Below are 23,081 nucleotides of genomic sequence, written 5' to 3' on the forward strand. Positions count from 1 at the left end.
TATTACACTTTCACGACTAGACTTATACACATTTACTTTTCAAAAGTGCTTTAATAATTTTTTTGTCATGCTTTAAAGTACTTATTTTAGGTGTTGACTAACATACTAAAGAACATGTAAACTAAATTATAATTTTTAGTGTTACACATAATTACATTTAAAAGTAATATATTTTAAATGTACATTTGATAGTGCTTTTCATCCTTATTTCAAAAACAATAATTAAGAATTTACATGTACTTTAGTAAGTGGGTCAAAAAGAACCCTAGAGTTCAGATAACTGCATTTAATATACATTTAAACACATTTACATTTAATTTCAACTAACATGCAATTAAGCGTCCAAAAACATTATATTGTTCTTTTAAAGTAAATTATTTCTGTAATAAGTACTGCTAAAGACATTTTGAGTCAGACAATTATGAGTCAGAGATAAACAAGCCAAGCGAGTAGGCCAGCCACAAAGTATTTAATGAACTTCACTTACACAAAACCAGAAACAGTGTAGGTACAGATATTTAATTCTCCAGCCAGTTTCAGTTTGAATATGCCAGAGGTTCTCCAACTAACCTAAGAGCTCAAGCGTAATTCCAGGGCTAGATCGAGCACTTTTTCTCTAGAGCTACTACATCCCTTGATTGTCTATGCATTAGTAACAAATCCCTAAATCTCATGATACAGTCATGCATCTTCAATTAGGTGTAGATAATAGACAGTATACAGGGACTAGATCATTGTTTTGTTTTTCCTGAAAAATGCAGGAAACAAAGTAGGACATAGAAGAAAAAAGCACCAGAAGAGCATTTTTTTTTGAGATTCAAGTGAAAGAATAACAGCATCTGATTGGCTGGGTTATGGAGGAAAATTATTTATGCAGAGATGAAGTCGGCGCACATCAAAAGTACCAAACTTAAAGAAAATGAAGGAACACGGCATAGGCCTTTGAGTCAAAGTTAACACTTCACCAAAACAAACAATACAAACATATGTTTGTCATATTGCATATGTTTGTCATATCTCAGTAATTCCCTTTAAGATAATACATTTACTGAATGGTGATTATATTTAAAAGGCACAATATAAATATGTACAGGAAAAGAAACACACAGACACGCACATCTACGCAAACAAATGAAGAGTACACATTCTTAATTGTCAAAGCTGCTTGAGTAAAAATGCTTTTTCTTCAGGCTCAGTAATGTTCAGTCATCTCACAGCAGCCGGGAATATTAGACCCAAGCTGCTCGTAAAACCACCTTCAACCATAATTGAAACAATCATTTATCACTGATCAGAAATGTATTGCACACTATCGCACAGTTTTTCTCCCAAACACGTATGAACGAAAGAAAAAGGTCACAGGCTGGGGCCCCGTAGCTTCAAATCCTTGGGTAATTTTGGCTTTATGCAAGAGGTAATATTACAAAATCCCACTCAGCCACACGACTTGCCTCAGGGGACAATAATGCAGTTAGTTCATGTGGCTCGTAACTGCATTAGACACATTTAACAGATACATTTCTAATGGGACGTTTAATTCCAGGAGCTTAAGTTTCCCTCAAAACAACACCTTTATATTGATTTTAAAGAAATAGCTCATCCAAAAATTCTCATCATTTACTTACCCTCATGTCAATTCAAACCTATGTAACTTTCTTCTGTGTAACGCAAAACAGGAGGTGTTAAGCTGCTCTTTTCCATTTAATGAAAGTGAGTCTACTGCAATCCAAAAGTCATCAAAACAGCCTCAGATTTAGTAAGCCAGTCATTGAAAATCCTCCCCTCTGTCATAGCTCTGAAATCTCAATTGAATTTGTGTTCAGTCAGTTGATTCAGTCTCATAACTGAAATAGACTTGAGAGCTACAGCAAAGGGGAAGGCTGTTTGTGAATAACTTAAGTCATTCATAAAATAAAATAAAAGATTTAGGCAGGTTGCTCATCATATGACTTCAATCATATAACATGGTAGACGTATTTGACTTTTTGGAGTTCGAAAGCCCCCATTCCAATTCAAATTTCATTGTATGGAAAAGAGCAGCGTAAACATTCTCCTTTTGTGCTTCACGAAAGAAAGTCAATCAAACAGGTTTGGAATAAAAGTAAGGCAAAAGATGACAATTCTCATTTTTGTGTTATTAATTCTTTCAAGAAAGAAGACAAAATGTACTGAAAGAAATAAGGTTTCCCTTTGTCACTCTCTAATTTGTAATATTGCCCAATTTAAAGCAGAAATTAAGTGTGTATAAAGGGTAAAAATGCATGCAGACCCCTGGAACTGAGGAAAATTCATATAGATACAGTAAAAATGAAATGTGATCTATGCTAAACCCTGTAGGTACCATCTGAAGACAGATATTAAACGGGTCACGTCTGTGATCCGCTTTAAGAACTGAAATAAATGCATCATTTCTTGGAGGCGTCTAAAGCATGTAACCTGCCATCTCATTAAAACCAATATCCTGACCTTTGGAATGAGCGCAAATCAAAATGACTCCAACTTACTTTTCAGCCCTTTAAAAAGTTTGAAAAAAAGAAAAAAGAACTAAGTTCACTCCTAAGTTTCTGTGTCAGTGCAGACTTTTGGTCATGGGTTTTTCCTTTGGTGAATCCAGTTCCATTGAAGATGGTAAAGCTACATCCTTTTTCCAAGAGAAAGATGCAGTGAGAATGGGAGACAATGCTTTCCTCTTTTCTGCACGTATGGTGGTGTTGTCCCAGTGCAAGGTTCAACCTAGGGGGAGGATAGCTGCCATTGAGGGAGTGGAGGGCTTTTGAGATCGTGTCGTGTCACAGATCTTCTTGAGTTCTTGTCTATGAACGCTAATATTCCAGACTCTACTTCAGCTGCTCCACTGATTCGATGGGTAAGGATGGGATGGGATTGCTGATGGGTGCAAACGGAGAGATCCTTGTCTTAGCTCCAACTCAATCTATAAGAAGTCCAGTTCCAGAGCTTGGTGAAGGGAAATCAGGTCTCCATGAGAAGAGATTCGCCAAAATGGCATGTTGTGCTAAACAGTGATAGGGCAAACTTGTTAGATTACAAATACATAGAATAAATTTGAGAGAATTGTCCAATAAAATGTAAAATCAATACAATAAAGCAACACTTGTGAAACTTTGTGTCAGCCCTATTGAACTGGGAGAGTCAAAACATGACAATCCACTAGCATTCAAAAGTTTGGGGTCAGAAAGATTTTTTTTGGAAAAAAACAAACAAAAAAACCTTTCATTTAGCACAGTTGCATCAAACGGCATTAAAGACATTCATAATGTTACAAAAGTTTTCTATTCCAAATAAATGCTGTTCTTTTGAACAGAATCCTGAAAAAAAAGTATCACGGTTTCCAAAATAATATGAAGCAGCACAACAGTTTCAACCATGATAGTAAGAGATGTTTCTTGAGCAGCAAATTAGCATATTAGAACAGTTTCTGAAGGGTCATGTGACACTGACGACTAGAGTAATGATGCTGAAAATTAAGCTTTGCCATCACATGAATAAATTACATTTTAAAATATATATAAAAAAGAGAAAAAAGTTATTTTAAAATTGTAATAATATTTCACAATACAACTGTTATTACTGATTTTTTTGTAATCAAATAAATGCTGGTACAGTGAACATAATGGACTTTTCAAAAAAATCTTACTGACTCCAAACATTTGAACGGTAGTGTACCTCAGGTAAACCATACTTTAAGTAAATAAGTTAGATCAGAGTTTGAAAGAAAAAAAAAAGTTTGGAAACCCCTGAATAGCAGTATCATTAGGAATCTCTTGCAATTGAATAATATGAGGTGATCACGTTATTGTGATCACGTTGACAGGATTATGTAATACTGTATGTCCAAATGCTGGTATTGTACCTGCTTTGCAGCAAACTCTTCATCACGGCCGTCCCCTATAACAACATAGGTCACTTTCTTCCCAAAGCGAGCGATGATGCGTTCAAAGCAACTCTCTTTTCCTGTTAACAGACGAGTCATTCAGCGTTACTCTAACAAATGTTAGCTATACCATGTGTAAATGTACCCTTGTGCTCAGTTTCAGTTTGATACTAATGATTTTAAAAGGAGAGGATGTTTAAAATGAACATACTGGAATCATTTATTAAGCCTCACGGTTGTACAAAACCATGTAACTTTTAATACCCTGAAACAAAAGGTGAATTTTCAAAGAATATTGTGACTCTTCTATATAATGATGAAAGTGGATGAAAGCTGTAAAATGAGCTAAGCCTTCATTCCAAGTCTACGTAAGTCATACGACATCTTATGGTCTACGGTGATGTATTATTGCTGAAACACACGTTTTCCACAGATTTTTTTGTCAAAAGTATGTATGTGGAAATGTTTATTTACAATGTTTTGACAGCTGAAGGTCTATACGGTTGTAGTTTAGTTTACATTTTTGGAGCTTGACAGCCCCTGGTCACTGTATAGAAAAAACAGCAGTTTGAACAATTGTTTAATCTTCAACATTCTCCTTTTGTGTTCTGCATGTCTGGACCATCTGGCTTGGAATGACATGAGGATCTGAATTTAAATTTTTGGTAAACCAAAACTGTTACCTATTTTAGTAGCACTGTAGATGTTCTCGATGGGAAAGACGTCACCCAGGCCATAGAGAAGCACTTTAGCTAAAGCAGGAACTAGCTGAGTGGTGGTGACCAGAATATTCATACATCTGCCCCTGTGAACAAACAAATAGCCAATGTTAGCGTGTATACCACATTTAAGCTGACAGATCCGCAGGGAGAAACCTGTTTAGCATGTTGTTCTAGCACTTCACACACAGTGTTTAATGCCTAGAGGCAGATCTGATGATTTAAATATAAGATAATTCAAAACGTTTAGCCTTTTATGTTCAAACCAGAGTCAGTCAATGATGGAGAGACTCAAGAAGAAGTGAAAACATGTAGAAAGCAACAGGACATTTCTGAATGGTTAGTTGAAGAATTTATGCAGCTGATGTGGAGTTAAATATCTTCTAGTCATTGATATTCGGTCATGATAATCTATAAATCGCATTCCCGGGGCGGGGTTTATGTAAATTGTAGGGTTAGTGATGTCACTAACCCAGAGAGAATGTCGTGTAGTCCCTACCAGCCGTTTGTTTTAGTCCTTAAAAAAAACAATTTCTTTAAAAGCAAATATCTTCCTTTGCTTTGAACTGAGCGTCGGAACTTTGCAGATGTTGTTTATGCTCAAACAGCAACATTACACACTAACTGAAGTTAGAAAAGTGAAATCATAATCAACCACCCCTTTAACCCTCTGAGGTCGGCAAACGCGCCCGCGCGTTTTGCTGGATTTTCTTCACATTGTAGCACTATAAACTTGAATTTCTCCGTCATTTATGGTCATACAGAAAAAAGAAATATAAAAAAAGAATCTGTGATATTTCTACTTTTGTATGTGTCCACTTACAATCAAATCAAAACATTGTGTTTTTGTAAAATAAAGAAAATAAACAGGGTGTGCGTTCTGCCTCTCCGTCGCACTGAACTTTTTTTTCTTGAGCACGTCTATAAACTGAAACAAAACTCAGCGAATACTTGTCACACATTTATGAGCCATATACCTTTATAAACATTTAAGTGTGTACTTTCAAATGATCGGATTCAAACTGAAAACAAATATTCTCTGTTTAAGTAATTTGTATAAAACCAACAAGATGTCCAGCTTCTCAAACGCTTCCTAATTATTTTTAATTTGACCACGCCCACTCGCACAAAAGAGATTCACATGCAAATTTCCACATGGAACGCGAACGGCCATATTTCAGTGAGAATTTTTTTTTGTATTTTCACAAACCACACATAAATGTCATTATCTCAAAACTACAAACTTTTACATACATGCTGCTGATATATTATTGTAGCAGAGTTTGTGCTGAATACAGTGTAATTAGACTTTAGCCATGAAAATGTCACAAGTAACAGAAATAACCACAAATGTCAGAGCATGTCAGAACACCTCCAGGGCCCAGAAAACAGCTCAGACCCCAGAGGGTTAAAGTTTGCATCATAACCTCTCCTTAGTTGCTGGCTGCCTGACTTCTTGCACTCCCTATTGTTGAGGCGGGTGTATTATTGACATGTAAAAGTCTAGACCCTGAATATAAGATGACCCTATTTTTTCAGATGCATTTCTAAGAAAAGAAAAAATATATTTTCTGAACAAACGGTAATTGAAAAATCTATTTTTTTGCCCAGCCCTAGATGCAGGTTTAGTGAGTCGTACCTTGACTGTACCAGCAAGAGTGATTTGAGGGCAGTGCTCCGCCAGGCATCTGTAACGGTCTCAATCTCTGAGCGAAGCCTGAGCAGTAGGTCTCTCTTCATTGGGCTCAGCAGACCTAAAAAACAGCAATGTTGACATTAAAACAAATTATATTATAATATATATAATATGCAGTAATTTAAAGATACTACTGGACTTTGTATAATATAATATCACGTCTTGAAATATAATATCACATGTCGAGAAATTTAAAAACTAATATAAGAAATCAAAATTAGATTAGTATACTCCTTAGTCCTTAGTAAAAGTTGATAGTGCCGACTAGATTTAAGTTTAGGACCTCTTGAAATGATAATTAAGACTTTTATTATACCTTTCAGAGATATTTAAGATAATGATAAAACCTATTTTAAGATGTTTTAAGTACCTGCGAGGACCCTGCCTGTGTGAACGTGCAGTGGGGTTTGAAATAAAGATACGAGACACACTCTCACCTCCCACATTCCCCTGGAATCCGTTGTAGATCTCTTTGAGACGGCGATATCTGAAAGCCAGCTTACGCATCCACTCTACTCCTCCCTGTACCGCTGCGGTGGAACCCGGACCACCGCCCGCACTGGGACCGCTAAAGCCATCGCTAGAGAAGTTGTAGTTGCTAAGCCAGAATGATCAATATTAGATACAATATAGACTAATCAAAAAACTATTACAAAAAAAGAGCTTTCACACGTAGCCTTTGTCATAAATATAACAGTGATATGTGTGTTTTGAGGATATAAGCAAACCACAATTGAAAGCAATTTGCTGGTGTAAGAAGTTGCTGGAAAGCTCAAGTTTCATTACCTCAAATCCTGCCCATTGTCGTCTGAGGCAACGTCATCAACATGGACTTGATCACATTCCTGTTTTAGCAGAGGTAAATGTTATTTTCATGAACCTAACAGACAGCAAACTGACCCTTGTGTTCCGCTACACTTACCTCCAGATCATTGAAAAAGAGATGCGTGTCTGCAAGCTCAAAGATCAACTCCTCCATCTGAAGACCCAGATTGAGAACTGTTGCTGGGTCCTGAATAAATAAAACCATCCCATAAAACAACAAGAATGTGAAAAAAGAAAATAACAGAAGATCAACAAATCAACTGCAAATATCTTTAAGATTACAAAAAAAGCAATTTGCTGTACCTTGCCAAACTTCTGTGCAAATGAACCAGTAAGAAGAGAGTGGAAAATGATAATGGTTTCATCAAGATCCCACAAGAAGATACGCTGAGAAAAGAAAAAGACTTGCGTCATGTTTGCTGCACTTGGCTGTTGCCCAATCCATTATGTTCATCTCATGATTAATTACTTTATTTTGTACATTTAGCAAATATAAATAAATTGTAAAGCTGACCCTCTGTTTAGCTAAGCAAGCTCAATTTAAAGGGATGGTGAACACAAAAATGCAAATTCTGTCATCATTTACTCACCCTCATGTTGTTCCAAACCTGTAAGAATTTCTTTATTCTGCTGAACACAAAAGAATATATTCTGAAGAATGGCGGTAAGCAAATAATTGATGGAACCCATTGACTTCCAAAGTGTTTTTTTCCCCACACTATGCTAGTCAGTGAGGCCCATTAATTGATTGGTTAGAGGTTAAATTACAAGTTAGACTGAGTTATTTTTATTTTTTTGTTCTTTTCTTTGGCGTCACTAATTGCATCCCTGTTTCTCTTGGGTTTACTTATTTATCTGATATTTCTTTGATCTGTAAATATTTTGCTTATTTTAATTTTCGTTATTATTACTATTATCCACATTTTTTTTGTAGTTATTTTCACTTGTATAATAAATTACTTTTCTTTTGCATTTGTTTCGTGTTGTGTCTTGCCACCACCATCACTCCAAATCATAATCTCAATGTTACTTCTTTTAACCCTAGACCACAAGAGGTCATAACTCCCATATTCTTCAAAATATCTTCTTTAGTGTTCAGCAGAAGAAAGAAATTCATACAGGTTTGGAAAAACTTGAGGGTGAGTAAATGACAGAATTTTCATTTTTGGGGAACTATACCTTTACTGTGTCAGAATGCAATGCAAGTACAAGTGAATTTGTCAGTGCTGTTGCAAGGGGTTTCTATTTAGTTTCCACATGGGCATACCTTTTTAGAGGTTAGAATGTGTCTCTAAAACTATGCAAGCTGCTGCATTACCTCAAGGTCATTGTCTGTAGACTGGGAACCGTCTGGTTTCTTTGCTTTGCCTTTAGCTTTGCTAGGAGGGTTTTTGCGGTTGGGCTCGTCCTGGTCTTGTGCTCCTGTGGGAAGGGCCATCCCAGCAGGCAGAGCCACACCAGTTGGGAGCGTCACACCTGGGGATGCATCTGGAGGAATAAGCAAAAATACGAACTTCAGTGAGAGCCAAAGAAGAATGAGGAGCATTCACAATGACAACATGATCTAGACCAGGACCTGTACAGAGCAACATTTTTGCTTGCATTTACTTTTAAAACTTAAAAATTACTATTGAAATTATTTTTATTTTTTACATTAAAATTATTAAATGAATGACTTCATATATTAATTAATTTTTTTTTAAATATTCGTTTTGACTAAAGTTTGGGAGTTTATAATGTTTTATTTTAAACATCTCGTCTTTTGTAGCTCACCAGAGCTGCATTTACTTGATCAAAGATAGTACAAACAATAATATTGTGAAATATTAGAATTTAAATAACTGTTTTCTATTTTAATACAATTTTAAAATCTAGTTTAATCCTGTAGTGACAAATCTTCGGTGTCACATGATCCTTCAGAAACCATTCTAATATGCTGATTTGCTGCTCAAAAACATTTCTTACTATTATAAGTTTACAGCTACTTAATATTTTTGTGGAAAATCTTTATTTCAAGACTCTTTGATGATGAGAAAGTTAAAAATTACAGCATTTATTTGAATTAGAAAGCTTTTTTTTTTAAAAACCAACTGACGCCATTATAAATTATATTTAAAAAAGTCTAGTACTCGTATATAGAAAGTTTTAAATAATTGAAAAGGTTTACTGCAAATTACAGAGAGAAGATGATAACACACCTGTTGTGTTGGGCAGGTTTGCAGAGGCACTGCCTTCTGTCTTAATGGCTGGATATCCAGGTGCCACTACACCCGCTCCATCTCTATCATTGCTGGGCAGCCCAGCGGACAGGTAACTGGGAGGAGGGACGTAGTACTGGGAGAATTGGCTCTGGCCAAGAGAGTTGTAATTTGAAAACTCCTAAAAAAATAAAAAGGGGACATCAGAAATGTGACCACTCTTATGAAACAGAATTCATATAAATTAAAATCTTGTTCATTGTTTGTTCAACAAAAAGTAACCAAAGCAAACTGATTGTTTCAAGCTTTCATTTCCATATGTAAAACAACCTACTTTTCTTAAGTCTAATAAGTCTGTCAAAATTTACTGGTTGAAATGATAATTAACTGTTTGAATCTATTCTCAGAAAAATTATTTGAACTTTTTCTATTTTTTTAATCACTTAATAAAAAATGTATATTGTAACATATCATGATCAAGAACATGATGTTTTTGCATTTTTAACTTCGTATTACACTGTATAATGTCTTAGTCATGACATCTCCACATACGAGCAGAGCATTGCATCTACAGACTTACAGAAATTGTAGTTAAAGTGAGACAACCTGTATAACAAAATATAACTTCAAATTAGGTCAAATAAAGTGTTCATCTAATGCAAGAAGCATCAACAGCATCCTCAAATGAGTTCCTTCCTCCACACTCACCTGATGTGTGCCAGTGGCTGTGGTCACGGCAGTTCCTGGGGGGATATTAGTATACACACTGGATGTAGTGAAACAGGAACCTGAATGGGGAAGAATAATTCTTATAAAGGATGCCAAAAAGACATGCAGTGAACAGCTCAGTACTAAAAATGATTGGCGATCATGATAAATATTTCTCAATGAAATGCTGTATGAGTGTTAATGAAAAGGTTTTGGCGGATGGAACTGGACAGATCTTTGTCCTCAGCGGTCCTGTATTGATAAGGCTGTGAGGTGCAGAGAGCGTGTAGTGACACACAGAGAGCAGTAGCAGGCTTGCCTTGGCTGGGGTAGGAGTAGTGGATCTGGTTGGGTTGGGTTGAGGTATAGGCTGAGCTGAAGCTGAGAAACCCCGTCTGGCCAACAGAGGGCGCCTCGGGCAGCCGCGACTCTGTCTTTAAGCCCGGCCACATGGAGCCTGAGGCCGTGCATGGATAGATGGCGCAAGAGAGGGCAAAGAGTGGAGGAGAAAAGGGATGCAGAGACGAAAGTGGTGATTAGAGGGAGGTTAAGAACTTGATGTAATGTAGACGTGAACTGATCTGACTGCCAGCGTACAGTGTGAATGCAGGGTGAGAGTTTAAGTGGAATGAGTGTTCAGATGAATTAAAGCACAGACAGCAATTGGGTGAAGCACAGACCAAATGGTGGCAGTCCGTACGTCTGGCCGGACTGAGGAAAGCCGCTGTATACGGTCGACTGGCCCAGGGAGGGGAAAGCCACTTGGCTGGCATATGCAGTGACAGCCGTGCTGAAGAATAATGGAGGAGAGTTAATAGCTGAACATTCAAAAACACCACTGTACTTAGGGAGGCTGCTATAGACTTTAGTCAGGGTAGACAACATATTTAATTTGACTTAAACCAACCGTTCAATATGTGGTATTATCTTAGTCAACATGTATTCAAAACTGACACCATTTACTTTCTTAATAATGGTACTAGTCTTATGAACAGTTCATCTGTGCATGTTATTTCAAAGAAAAACAAATGCGCTTAAAACTTTCATTAAAATGCCTTAACTAGGGGTGTAACAATATATTGCAATACAAAAATGTAAATGTGTTATTGGAAGTGACAATCTGTCTTGTGCACCCAAAATAAAAATTACTATGTGAGAAAAAAATTTAAGTTTACAGAGTTTTAGTGTCAGTACTACATTAAACTACTATATATAATGTTGAATATATTGCATAATAATGCAATGGGGGAATATTTGTGGATCCTAATAGTGCCAAATGTCTTGTGTCACCAGTAAAAAAGTGTCATACATTATTTTAAATATATCTAGTCAGTAGCAGAGTGCAAACATATACTTCTAAAATAATTCTGTATTTATTCTGGTGTCGCCATTGTCCTGTGCATTGGGCTACCAGCACCAAGTACAAGCCTATTTATTTCCACCCCCAATGTAATACCAAATTTAGCATTTTAATCAACAGTACATTTTTTTTGTTAACCTTTTACCATATGTCTTGGATTATCGCAATAATATCATATCGTGAGTTCAGTATCGTGATTACTATATAACTTATATATCACTCTCATACATAAAAGAAAAACCCTATCATGGACTGAAACAACATTTATGGATGTATTATGTACACAATAAGTCAATTTCTTAAGCAAGCAAAGAGGGTCGATTATGATCCCATATTGATTCCAAATGACATGCTAGACTATTCAGTTCAGGTTTTATTTAACAGATGACTGATTGTAAAAAAACAAACAAAAAAAAACTAACCCATTTTAAGATAACTTTCAGTACTTACTTGCTTCCTTGGTAGATCTGTGAGGTATATTCAGTGGCTGTGGTTGTGGTGAGGTCTTTGCACGTCACTGCTGTTAAAAACAGGGAGTTTTGGAACAATGGTATTATGCTTTACATCAACATCTGAGCAAGACAGCATCTCTTGTCCTCCTGATATAGTAAATGGGCCTTACCATTGTGAGTATATGCATTTTCTGTGACACAGCCCTGGGATCTTGATATTGTCTCTTGATTTGACTGTTCTGGACCCCCAGGCACTGCTGGAGACATTGAGGAAGTGGATAATATTTACACGTATTTACATGTGGGGCACTACAGTCTTTTGACAATATTCAATATCTATCTAAAATAACATACGTGTTTCAATCAGATGAACCATCAATTCAATAAAGCAATTATAACAACAAAATATATTTAAAATGTGTAATATAAGCAAAACAGTAAAAATTAAACTGTTTTAATTAAAAAAAGTTTTTACACCTTTTTTTATTTATGATTAGGTATATAATATTAGAATTTCTATGAACCAATATAACAATACATAATAAACAGCAATATTTACATATACTTTACTAAAAACTTTAAAGCTTGTAAAAATAGATTTTCAAATGATCATGCAAAGAAATTAGTGTTTTGAACCAATTCAATCATATGGACAGTATGAATTAAAAAATTAAACCTCAGCTTAAAGTTTGCTCCTGTTGTGTAAATCAGAAATGTGATCTCGTTACTATCACTCTCATAATTAATGGACAAATAAAAAAGGTGTTAAAATCATTGCAATATTCACAATGTTGGTAAATGGTTAGGGCTGTCGTGGATTTTGAGTGGTTCAATATCGTGATATCGTTTTTCTTTTTTTGCTATTTAAATAAGTGCAATGATGTGGTCAGCAGACACAAAGACAGATTCAAATACAAAACCGGCTTTATTAAAAATCCAAACACTGAATGAAAAGACAGGAGAATAACGCAAACCACAAAATGCTTAAACAAGAACCGACCGGAGAAAAAAAAAAATTACATTCATCTTGTTATTAACTTATTTAACATTCAATACACACGCATAAAGTGTAAAACAAGAAGGGTATAGCATTATGAAAAAACATGAACATCACGGTTGCAGCGGTTGCTTGCATTCCTCTGCTATTGGCTTGTCAGTATCACGGTATTACAATATTGCGGTTATCAAGACAGCCCTATAAACAGTCAACAAAATATATTTGATATAATTGCCCTGCTCAATTCACACACACATGCACCTTTTACCACCCTGAAATAAAGTATTTCAGATGATGAAAATTAAAGCAGAAACCTACTTACTTAAGTGCAAGTGAGCAACAGATGATGGTGGATATGAATTGACTTCTGACTGCGCTGTTGATTCATCCCGGTTTGGGGAGTCACTCCTGTCATTAGCAACCACACTGCAAAAGAACGACTTTTAGAAATGTATCCTGTTGTTCTCTTAATGTATAGCAACACAACAATGAAACATGAAATGAGCCTCTGAGTTTTGGTTTGAAAATTGTCAGCTTCCAGATTTTGCATGAGTGGCCAAAAGAGTAGCTAGCTGTTCTGATACTAAATATTTTCTGACATTTTGTTAAATATGACATCAAATGACATCATGCTTTAATCTGACAAGACACTCTTTGTTCTTTCTCTTTCCCCTTAATTGCTCAAGGGTACAACAGTAATAGAGTAAGATTATGATCTTATATCCAGTTCCTTGTATCTGTACTGCTTAGAATAGCATGTTCACATCCAAGCAGTCTAATCCTTAAAAAATAATGTTGTAAATAATGTTCAGTTTTTTTGCAAAGACTAATTGTTTAGCTTCTTAAGACTTCACTGTATTGTCACAGGTGGAGCCACAGGTATTAATTTTGTTTTGTCTGCATATGTTTTTTTGAATCTCAAAGCGATGGCACCTATTGACTTACATTATATGAATCACAGAGGACCACGGTTTCAATAGTAGTAATAGTATTTGAGTTTATTGCCATATCAGCATTACCGGCTATTCCATGGCAGATACATATTAAACATTTAAAAACATAATATCATAAGTACAAAATTATGAAAACAAACTTAGACAAAAAACAAACCAAACACAAAAATAAGTACATGTACAAAACTTTAAATGTAGTTGTGCAAAATCTGGATCCATAAATAAGTCCTTTAAAGTTTGTCCTGATAAAAAAAAATGCTGTCTCATAACATTAAAGATTGGGCAGGACCACGGTTTCAGCTAAAAATGTCATTTACTGTTCTACTGAAGAAAATAGTAGAACTTGGATGGCCTGAGGGTGAGTAAATTTACAGTGAATTTTCATTTTTGGGTTAACTATCCCTTTAACTAGTATGCTATAGCCTATATGCAGGCTACACATAAAAATATGAAATACACCACAACCTATAATGAAAATGCATATGAAAATATGTAATGAACCATACACTGTAATGAAAATGCACATGAACTTACCGTGAATTTCCCTCATGATTCACTTCTGGATCATGCCGAGCTTTCTTTGTCTATTCAATCAAAACAACAGAGAAAAAGAGCACACATTTATATATTACGTCTCTCGGCGTGTTTATTGACAGTGGCTGATGGCATTTGACATAATAATGTGAAGCATTTCATGCAGTGACAGAAGCATCCGGTAGTGTGACATGCTTTACATAATCTAAAACTACTAATTAGGGTTGTGCACAACGACTGATTTCATTAACATTAAACAGAAATTTTGCAATCAACTAGTCGACTAGTCAAGTCTTTTAAGCAGTTCACTCAAGAAAAGTCCTCATCAATTTCCCATTTGTCAGACTGCAGGGCTATTTTTGAATTTTTGAATACAAAAGCTAAAAGCCGATTAAAATGCACCTAAAATAAATGTCTTGATGCCGAACAAGAAGAAATTCATTCTATTTGTCAGCTACTTGTGAATCTGTCTTTATTATTCCTGTACTGGTATGATTAAGTGAAACAATATAACAGTACATATTAATAAACGGCTATATTTCCATGCATTTCTTTTTACTAAAAACTTTCATGCTTGAAAAATTTGATTTTCAAATGAATGATGAAATTTGTGTTTTGAACAAATTCAGTCATATGGACAATATGAAAGATATCAGTGCAGTGTACTCACAGGTAGCTCAGGCACCTCTTGCGACTCGTTCATGGCTGCAAAAGATGACGTCTTCACCGTCGGCCAAAGTAAATCCGTGCCGTCAGTCTCTGCAGTTGCCGCTGCTTCTGCTTTGGCCAAGGCCCTGCGCGAAAGACATAAGCCAACGCTGTGAGACATCTTTATATATGCTCTCCACCTCACTGGGGTTGATCCTTGTCATTTGTCTGTGTGCGCGGTCACGGTGCTGAGTATCATGGGAAAGTCAGGGGAACAAGTGGGGCTTGCGGGGCCTAATCCCACTCTCACCCTCGTGGCAGGTGAGCTCGGCACCGGCACGTGAGGTGCCCCACAAAAGCACCAGATGTTTCCCCCGTACCCTCCCACTCTTCAGCGCACATGCCTGGATTAGATGTCCGCCTCTCCTTACATGTTTACTAACCTACATTTGGTGAAAACTAGGAAGCTTGTATTCTTTCCTGATTATATCAAAAAGGCATTAGGTGTTTCTGCGCAAGCTGTCACATCCAAAGGGTGGGCGAGGATAAGATCTAACCTAATTTTATTCACCTCATGCCTTCTTTAAACCGCATTTATATAATTGGTATATGAAGCAGGAAAGGGAAAAGCAGGTCAGACGCTCACTTACACTTGAGCCAGTTTAGCAGACGCTTACCAAATCGTCATTCATGTTGGGACTACAATGTTTAATAAAACACGTGAAGCCCTGAGCGATGCTTTTGCAACGTACAGCCCAATGTCCCAGGAAAGTGATGTGGAAATGGAAAAAACAAGTGAAACGAAAATCTGAAACACTTTTTGAAATAAATTTAGAAAGTTACACAGACCATCTATAGACCCTTTTTGCGGCGACATCACAATTACGTCACGGCAGAGGCAAAACGGAGGCAAAAACAAAGGGAAAACTAGAGGCAGCCAATACAAACCAGCACAGATTCAGTTATATAAGGAGCTTAAAATGTCATCTTCTTGTGTTGTTGGGTGCAAGAATCGACGGTGTACAGGCTCCAATTTGAAATTTTTGATTTTTTAACTATTTTGATTATTTGTGAATCATCTATGATTGTATACATTGTTGTGATTGATTGTGACTAGACTTTTTGAAGAACCTCTTAAGAAAGAATAATCAAATACATAAAGTTAAAAAATGAATTTGCTGTATCTGGAATTTTTATTTCTAGAAAATATTCACATCATTAAAATTGCACTGTAATGGACAGTGGGTGACCTTACACATTAAGATAAAATTGGATTTTCTCCAGTCATTGTTAAAAAACAAGCTAACAAACCTTGCTAACTAGCAAGAGAAGCGGCCAGAGGAATCGTTCTGCCTCCACCTAAGCACCTAATTTCACCATGTTTACTAACTGAAAAGGGGTCTATAAAGTGATAGTTTACCCAAAATTGAAAATTCTGTCATCATTTTCTCAACCCAATGTCACTCCAAACCTGCTTATGACCAAAATATTCTGTTATTACTCATACAATGAAAGTCAATGTCCAAAACAACACTGGACCAGTGACAGACAAACAAACAAACATTTTTCAAAATATTTCATTATATGTTTGGAATGGCATAAGGGGGAATTGGTTTCAATTAATTGACTCAAATTTTATTCAGTTTTTTTCATGATTAAATGTTTTAATTATTGTTGTTATGTTAGTGTAAATAGAGGAAAACTTCTTCCTTGTGTTAATTTTGGGAAAAGTATGAAAACGCTTATTTTTACCAACATTTTACTCTATAATACTTGTATTAAGCATTATGAATTTAATTGGCAATAATTCCAGTTTAGTAAAATAAAAAATGTTCTATATAATTATCATTAAACACAAAGGAATATTGTTGACGCGTTCATGACAGCACAACACATGCGTGTCATGAGCAGATGTGTGAACGCACGTTGGAGATTATTATTTTGTAAATAGTAGCAAATTATGTTTTTTATGCACAAACAAAGCACTCGTGTCACTTCATAAAATTGAGGTTAAACCACTTGGGTTATTTAACCTCAGTTTTATGAAGTAACACACATGTGTCATGGTGCTCTCATCAATGTCAATGTCTTTTTATTACTTTTAACATCAATGTCTTTTTACCACTATTCTGGGGCTTGAAAGTGGTAGGCCTAGTTTCATAGGCTGTCAATAGAAGGACAAAAAGCTCTCAGATTTCATTAAAAATATCTTCATTGTAAATTTTACATTTTGGGTGAAGTTACCCTTTAAAATTGTAACAAGTTTGCAATAAAACTCTACATACAAAAGCATCAGACATTAAACTTCAGCTTCAGGCTCCAAGTTTTTAATACATCTGCAAGCAAAGTCAATGTTCACATAAACATTTATTTACTTATGTATGCATGGTTGTATGTATGTATGCATGTATAAAATGCAGATGCAGGAGTCCCCTTAATTTAAATAGTTTGCTATGTACAATTAATTCAGTAAATAACGAATTAATTTAAGTTCAATTTTGCACTTGAACGCCACCACAATGTCGTAAATACCAGTGGGGAGCTCTGGATTTTCTCTAAGCCCCGATCTTTACGAGTTATGGGCGTCTCACTGAGAAACATGGCGGAATACCACAATACTTAAGGTATTAACAGTGATATTGTCAGGCTTTTCAATTTTTCGCATCAACCCGATCACATGTTTAGCATTCATGTAAACACTACATTCAGATTCATCAATCGGAATGAATTCAGTCCGATTGAAACAAAAGTTGTGCATGTAAACTTATGTCCCTACCCCAGCAACATGTGTTCTTTTGTTGATCACTCTTTTTTATGCAACTCTGAGCACTTTTCATAATCTTTATCCTGGCTGAAGCACTTTTGTTTCAATCTATAAGAATAATATAATCAGCCTATTTTATAGTTTAAAGTTAAAGATATTAATATTAATAAGTTGAGAGTGTTGTGTTTATTTGATGATGATTTTACATTTCTTGTTTGTATGAAGGCTAAATACAAATAAAAGGTGAACATTCATTTATTTTTTACTGTTTATTTCTAAAATATTATATATAGTTTTATTGGAGGAGGTTTCATAGACTTGGCAAATTAATTTTTCAGAAGTTTGTAGATACAGACATCCGTTGAGTTCATCAGTTTTTCTGAGGCTTTTATATTGTTCATATCGATATCGGAATTATATCGTATCGACCGAAATTGAGAAACATATCGTGATATAAATTTTGGCCATATCGTCCATCCCTAACCTGGACCCCTCGACAAAAACCCAACAGGACTGTCTCATAGGCTTTTGGATTATCACAAAAACAAGCTCTGTGATCACAAAAGTTTTTGTCCATCAAGATAATTATCACAGATGAACACAGCTTTTATGAATTTTGAAGCCTAAATGCAGTCGCCAGAAGTAAAAAGCTAAAGGTAGGCTATAAATGAACTACACAACGGTCCCATGAATTCAACGTCATAACCATCACGAAGTTTCCGACAACTCTTTCAGTTTTGAACTAAAAACATTTTCCCAGAACGTTTGAGTTAGAATAGTTTGCTAGAGCACAATTATAACCATAACAATGCTGTAAAAGCGGACTGAGTTTACATTTCTGCCATTTACCTTTACTATTTCAGCCATTTAACCAAAACCCCATTCAAAAACCCCATTGACTTTGGGGACGATGGAACCCGAAGTGCTAAATGCGTTTTGGCCTACAAAGTGATGTCACACCTGCACCACTCTATTTCAAAGGCATAATATGACTTAATTAAAATAAAAAATAATGGACCACTTGCACTGAGCTTCGTAATGCACTTCCGTTTGGAAATAGTACATCTCACTTATTTCCGGTTATGTTTACTTTCAATGTACTGTGGTCAATGAGTTGAACAAACGAGTGTCCGCAATAAGATTTGGACATTTTTATTAACAGGAGAATGGATATTCTGATGTTTACTGTGTGCAGAATTATTCATCTAAAGTTTTAATCCAAACCAAACTGATCTGAGAAATCTGTGGCTGTTAAAAATACGCCATTATTTCACCACAGGGTGTCAGTGTTCGTCTAAACTAGTGACCGTGAAGCTGAAGTGTGTGATAACAGGTGAACAACATCAGTATGAACCACGAACATTTATCATTCTGTGTCATTTTTCAATGTCAATCTTTTTACTATTACATGTTTATGCCCAAAATGCTTAATTAACATTCTAAGTAGTTGACTGTCATTATCCTCTGTGCTGTGTGTGTTAGTGTTTAAGATTAATTAAATAGCCTATAGCCTATTTAACATCGTTACAGGCACCTCGCGAGCATTCATTCATTCAACTAATTTAAAAGACTGGAATAAAGCACCAACGCACACAAGCAATCCTTTATATTAGTCAAATTCATTTAAAAATGTAAACTCAACAGGTATGAAATATCAGTAAGAGAAAAACACTGTTAATGAGAAGACGAGCATATAGGCTGCAGGTTAGTGGATAAATATATTTAGCCTATTTATTATTCAGAATGCACAGTTGGAAAGAAACTATATTTATAGGAACATTTCAGCAGGCTCAAGATAATTAATACAGGGATCATTATTCATTGTTTTAATCAATTGGCATCCATAAAACGTAGTGATTATCTGCATTCTCATGTATGTAGGTGCGCTGAATGATCTAATGCTGGGTACACACCAAAAGATTTTTTACATCTTATAAGATTTTCAAAATGTGATAGACCACATACATGAGGACAAAAAATCCTAGATTTAAGCGTTTTGCTCCTATAGTGTGTGTGTGCCATGATGTGACAAAGACTGCACACCACACACCAACAGATTTTCAACCAGAGTCTCGACTGTGAACACAGGAAATCTCGCGAGACCTCAGAATAAGCATGGCGGACGAAATGCAGGAAGAAATTGCGATGATAGTGTTTGGAAAGGTTTTACACAACACGTACGTTGTATAAACATTTGTGCTGTTGCCACAAATCAACAAGCTGATCCTCCATCTTGCTGTCCACATCAGTTTCACTTTGTGCTGCGCCATGACTGCGTTTGTTATGCTTCCGTCTTCCATCATCTCGCTTTCTGATTGGATATGGTTTCGTTTCACGTGATAATCCCCAGAGAGTGCCGCATTTGTCCTCGGGGTTCCCCCCACACATCAGGATTTCTGATCATAAATATTAAACGCTGAATATTTACGATTCGCGATCGGGGCGGCTCCGACGTTCTTCCGATCAGGTTCGGACACTCTTAACACACCTCACACCAAGAGAAAATCTGCTAAGATAATCTGTAGAACCATCAAGATAATCGGGACATAGCTAGGATTGTCGGAAGGGGGGAAATCGGCCCAAGATCAGCCCGATTATCTTTTGGTGTGTACCCAGCATACAGAAACTCCCGATATGTAGGGCCTAATAAGTAGAATGCGGAATTAGTTGTGCAAGTAGTCCATTACACTACCTTTTGAGATCAGTAACATTTTTGTGTCATGTGTTATTTATTTGATCAAGAATCTGAAAAAAATCTGATTAAAGAAAATATATATAATTTTTATTTTCTATTTTAATATTTTTTTTTAAAGTAATATATTCCTGTGATTAGTTATTCCTAAATTTTCAGCAGTCATTATTCCAGTCTTTAGTGTCACATGATCCTTCAGAAATCATTGTAATATGCTGATTTGCTGCTCAAGAAAAATTTTTTTATAAGGGCTGGGCCAAAAATGAAAAAAAGAAAAAACGCTTTTTCGATTAATCGTTTTTTAAAAATGTGGTTGATTCAAAATCAATTCTCAAAGGCTGTGAATCAATTTTTTCCACATTTATTTATCTATCACCCAAAAGCCAGTATTAGTTTTCCTACACTGTTCATAGGCTTGCAGCCTCCATGTTACATCTAATGCTGTGAGATTTTATGTTTGTGTTATCTTAAACATAAAATTACCTGATCCTGTTTGATCAAAGCATGCAACTGTTCTGACTTGTCCAATTTTCAGCATCAAATTTTCATCTTGCATCAAAATCCTGTCTATTCATTGTATGCATCTGAAATATAGAGTTGGGTTCAGTTTAATGTATGTTTAATGTCTTTTTATTAATTAACCACTTGTAAACTTGTGTTCACTCTTCTTTTTTATAAATATAAGATTTGTATTAAATCTATATTCATTGAGTCGAATGAGAATCGAATAGGGAATCGAAATTGAAAATCGAATTTAGAATCGAAATCGAATTGGGACATCTGATTTGACACCCAGCCCCATTTCTTATTATTGTCAATGTTGAAAACAGCTGTGCTGCTTAGTATTTTTGTGGAAACTGTGATGCATTTATTTTAGGATTCTTTGGTGAATAAAAGCATTTATTTGAAAAAAATAAATAAAAATTATATATATATATATATATATATATATATATATATATATATATTTTTTTTTTTTTTTTTTTTTTTTGGTAACATTATAAATTAATTTACAGTTTATTTTCATCCTTGCTTAACAAAAGTAATAATTAAAAAAAATCTTACTGACCTTATATTTAAAAATAAAAAATAAATACATGTTAAAACTTCACCTGCATTTAGAAATTATGACAAAAAGCAATTTGTATTTTTGAATCTTGTTTTTATGTAGGCCTATTTTACTTTTAAATAGTTTTAGTTTAAAATATATATATATATATAGATCAGTTCAGATAGAAGTATTAGACTGCATGAGCTGTAGATCAGTAGGCATAAAAGTGTGCTGACAGTACAGCATAAACCTATCAAACAAAACACAATAGCAGGAGGATCACAATGGCAGGAAGCTTAAGTAATGTAAGTTTAAAGACATCCTCAACATACACTAAACAGGACTGACTCAAGGACGGCTGATCAGTGAAATTGAGGATCTCACATTTTACTTAGTATTTCGTTACAAAAACAACGTTTTGCTCCCATGACGCCGAAAAGTGCTGCCTAGGTAACGCTAAGAAGATCAAACGGATCTGAGACACAGCCAGTGTTTCTCTCCAAAACTGTGGCTATTTCACCGGAGATGTCCACATACCACACACACTAAATGTGACCATGTTCGGAAACACGCATAACGTTATCACTGCTGGTGCACATACTATAGGAGGAGAAATATAAACTGTTTTCCAGTGGTCGCTGTGTTCATGGAACGTTAGCGTTAAGCACAGTTTGAGCAGTTAGCCAACGTGTGTTATTTAGCTCGCGGCTCACTGACCTTACCATTTCACACTAAACCGCTCATTAAAGCACTCAAATTCACAGTGCATGACACACAAATGGGAAAGAAACTCTTACCATCTCACCAAGTGCTACTTTCGAGGAAACTTTATGTTTCCTTGAACTGAAATTCCCTCGGTGGGGCGCCGTGTAGTGTTAGGGACAACAATTTGGCAGGAAGTCGCTAAAATTCCCGACGCGCATGCGCAGCAACGACAAGCGCTCCTTCGAATCACAAAACGGTAAACCCTTGCAAAAATGTGATGACTGCTGAGTGCTGAGGTAAGCATTTCTGTTACTACTGATTCGCAAATTACCATATAGATGGTGGTTAGACTTTACTTTGTAAGCTCCCCCAGAACATCATATATTTAAAATGCAGTTTAATTAAAGAAGTATTTTTGTTAAAAAAAAAGAGAACGGAAATGACAGAAAGATCCTGAAAGCCAAGCTATTAAGATGTTTTTTTTTTGTGTGTGTGTGTGTGTGTGTGTGTGTGTGTACAAATAACAAACTTGGCAAATAACAAACTTACTAACATTTGGGGTCAGTAAGATTTTTTTTGAAAAAACAAATAACACTTTCATTCAGTAAAAGTGCAAAAGTGACAGTAAATACATTTATAATGTTATAATAAATTATTTATATTAATCAGCCTTACACTACCAAAATTACCATACAGACACATTTAAACACACAATATAACATACAGTACAATATAACATTATATTGACAGTCCAATGACAGTTATAAGCAACAGAGTAGAGAAAAGTCTTCAAATGAGAAGTTAAGCACAAGTGTCAAGATCTAATATGGAGAGGGAGGCTGTTTTAGAGGCACAGAGCTGCAACAGCGAAGGCACAATCTCCTTTG

General features: G+C 35.6%; 1 protein-coding gene across 4 annotated transcripts; it reads right to left on the reverse strand.

The window, feature by feature from the left end:
• Positions 1 to 244: 244 nt before the first annotated feature.
• On the reverse strand, positions 245 to 22,412 carry eya3 (EYA transcriptional coactivator and phosphatase 3). Of its 4 annotated transcripts, none has more exons than XM_079878709.1 (19): positions 22,287 to 22,412; positions 15,005 to 15,128; positions 14,335 to 14,384; positions 13,170 to 13,273; positions 12,021 to 12,107; positions 11,849 to 11,918; positions 10,719 to 10,828; positions 10,358 to 10,495; positions 10,039 to 10,118; positions 9,331 to 9,511; positions 8,451 to 8,620; positions 7,436 to 7,519; positions 7,230 to 7,319; positions 7,094 to 7,152; positions 6,745 to 6,905; positions 6,251 to 6,365; positions 4,576 to 4,697; positions 3,872 to 3,972; positions 245 to 3,013 (listed from the first exon to the last, which is right to left on the reverse strand). In XM_079878709.1, the coding sequence occupies exons 2-19, from the start codon at positions 15,035 to 15,037 to the stop codon at positions 2,933 to 2,935; spliced, it is 1,836 nt and encodes a 611-aa protein (XP_079734835.1). In that variant the 5' UTR covers positions 15,038 to 15,128; positions 22,287 to 22,412; the 3' UTR covers positions 245 to 2,932. The 4 variants fall into 4 exon arrangements, with proteins under 4 accessions (XP_079734835.1, XP_079734836.1, XP_079734837.1 ...); XM_079878710.1 differs by having other exon boundaries at positions 12,021 to 12,104; positions 22,287 to 22,397; XM_079878711.1 differs by lacking the exon at positions 10,358 to 10,495.
• Positions 22,413 to 23,081: the final 669 nt, after the last annotated feature.

Source organism: Squalius cephalus (assembly GCF_949319135.1).
Source record: "Squalius cephalus genome assembly, chromosome: 8".
NCBI classification, from domain to species: Eukaryota; Metazoa; Chordata; class Actinopteri; order Cypriniformes; family Leuciscidae; genus Squalius; species Squalius cephalus.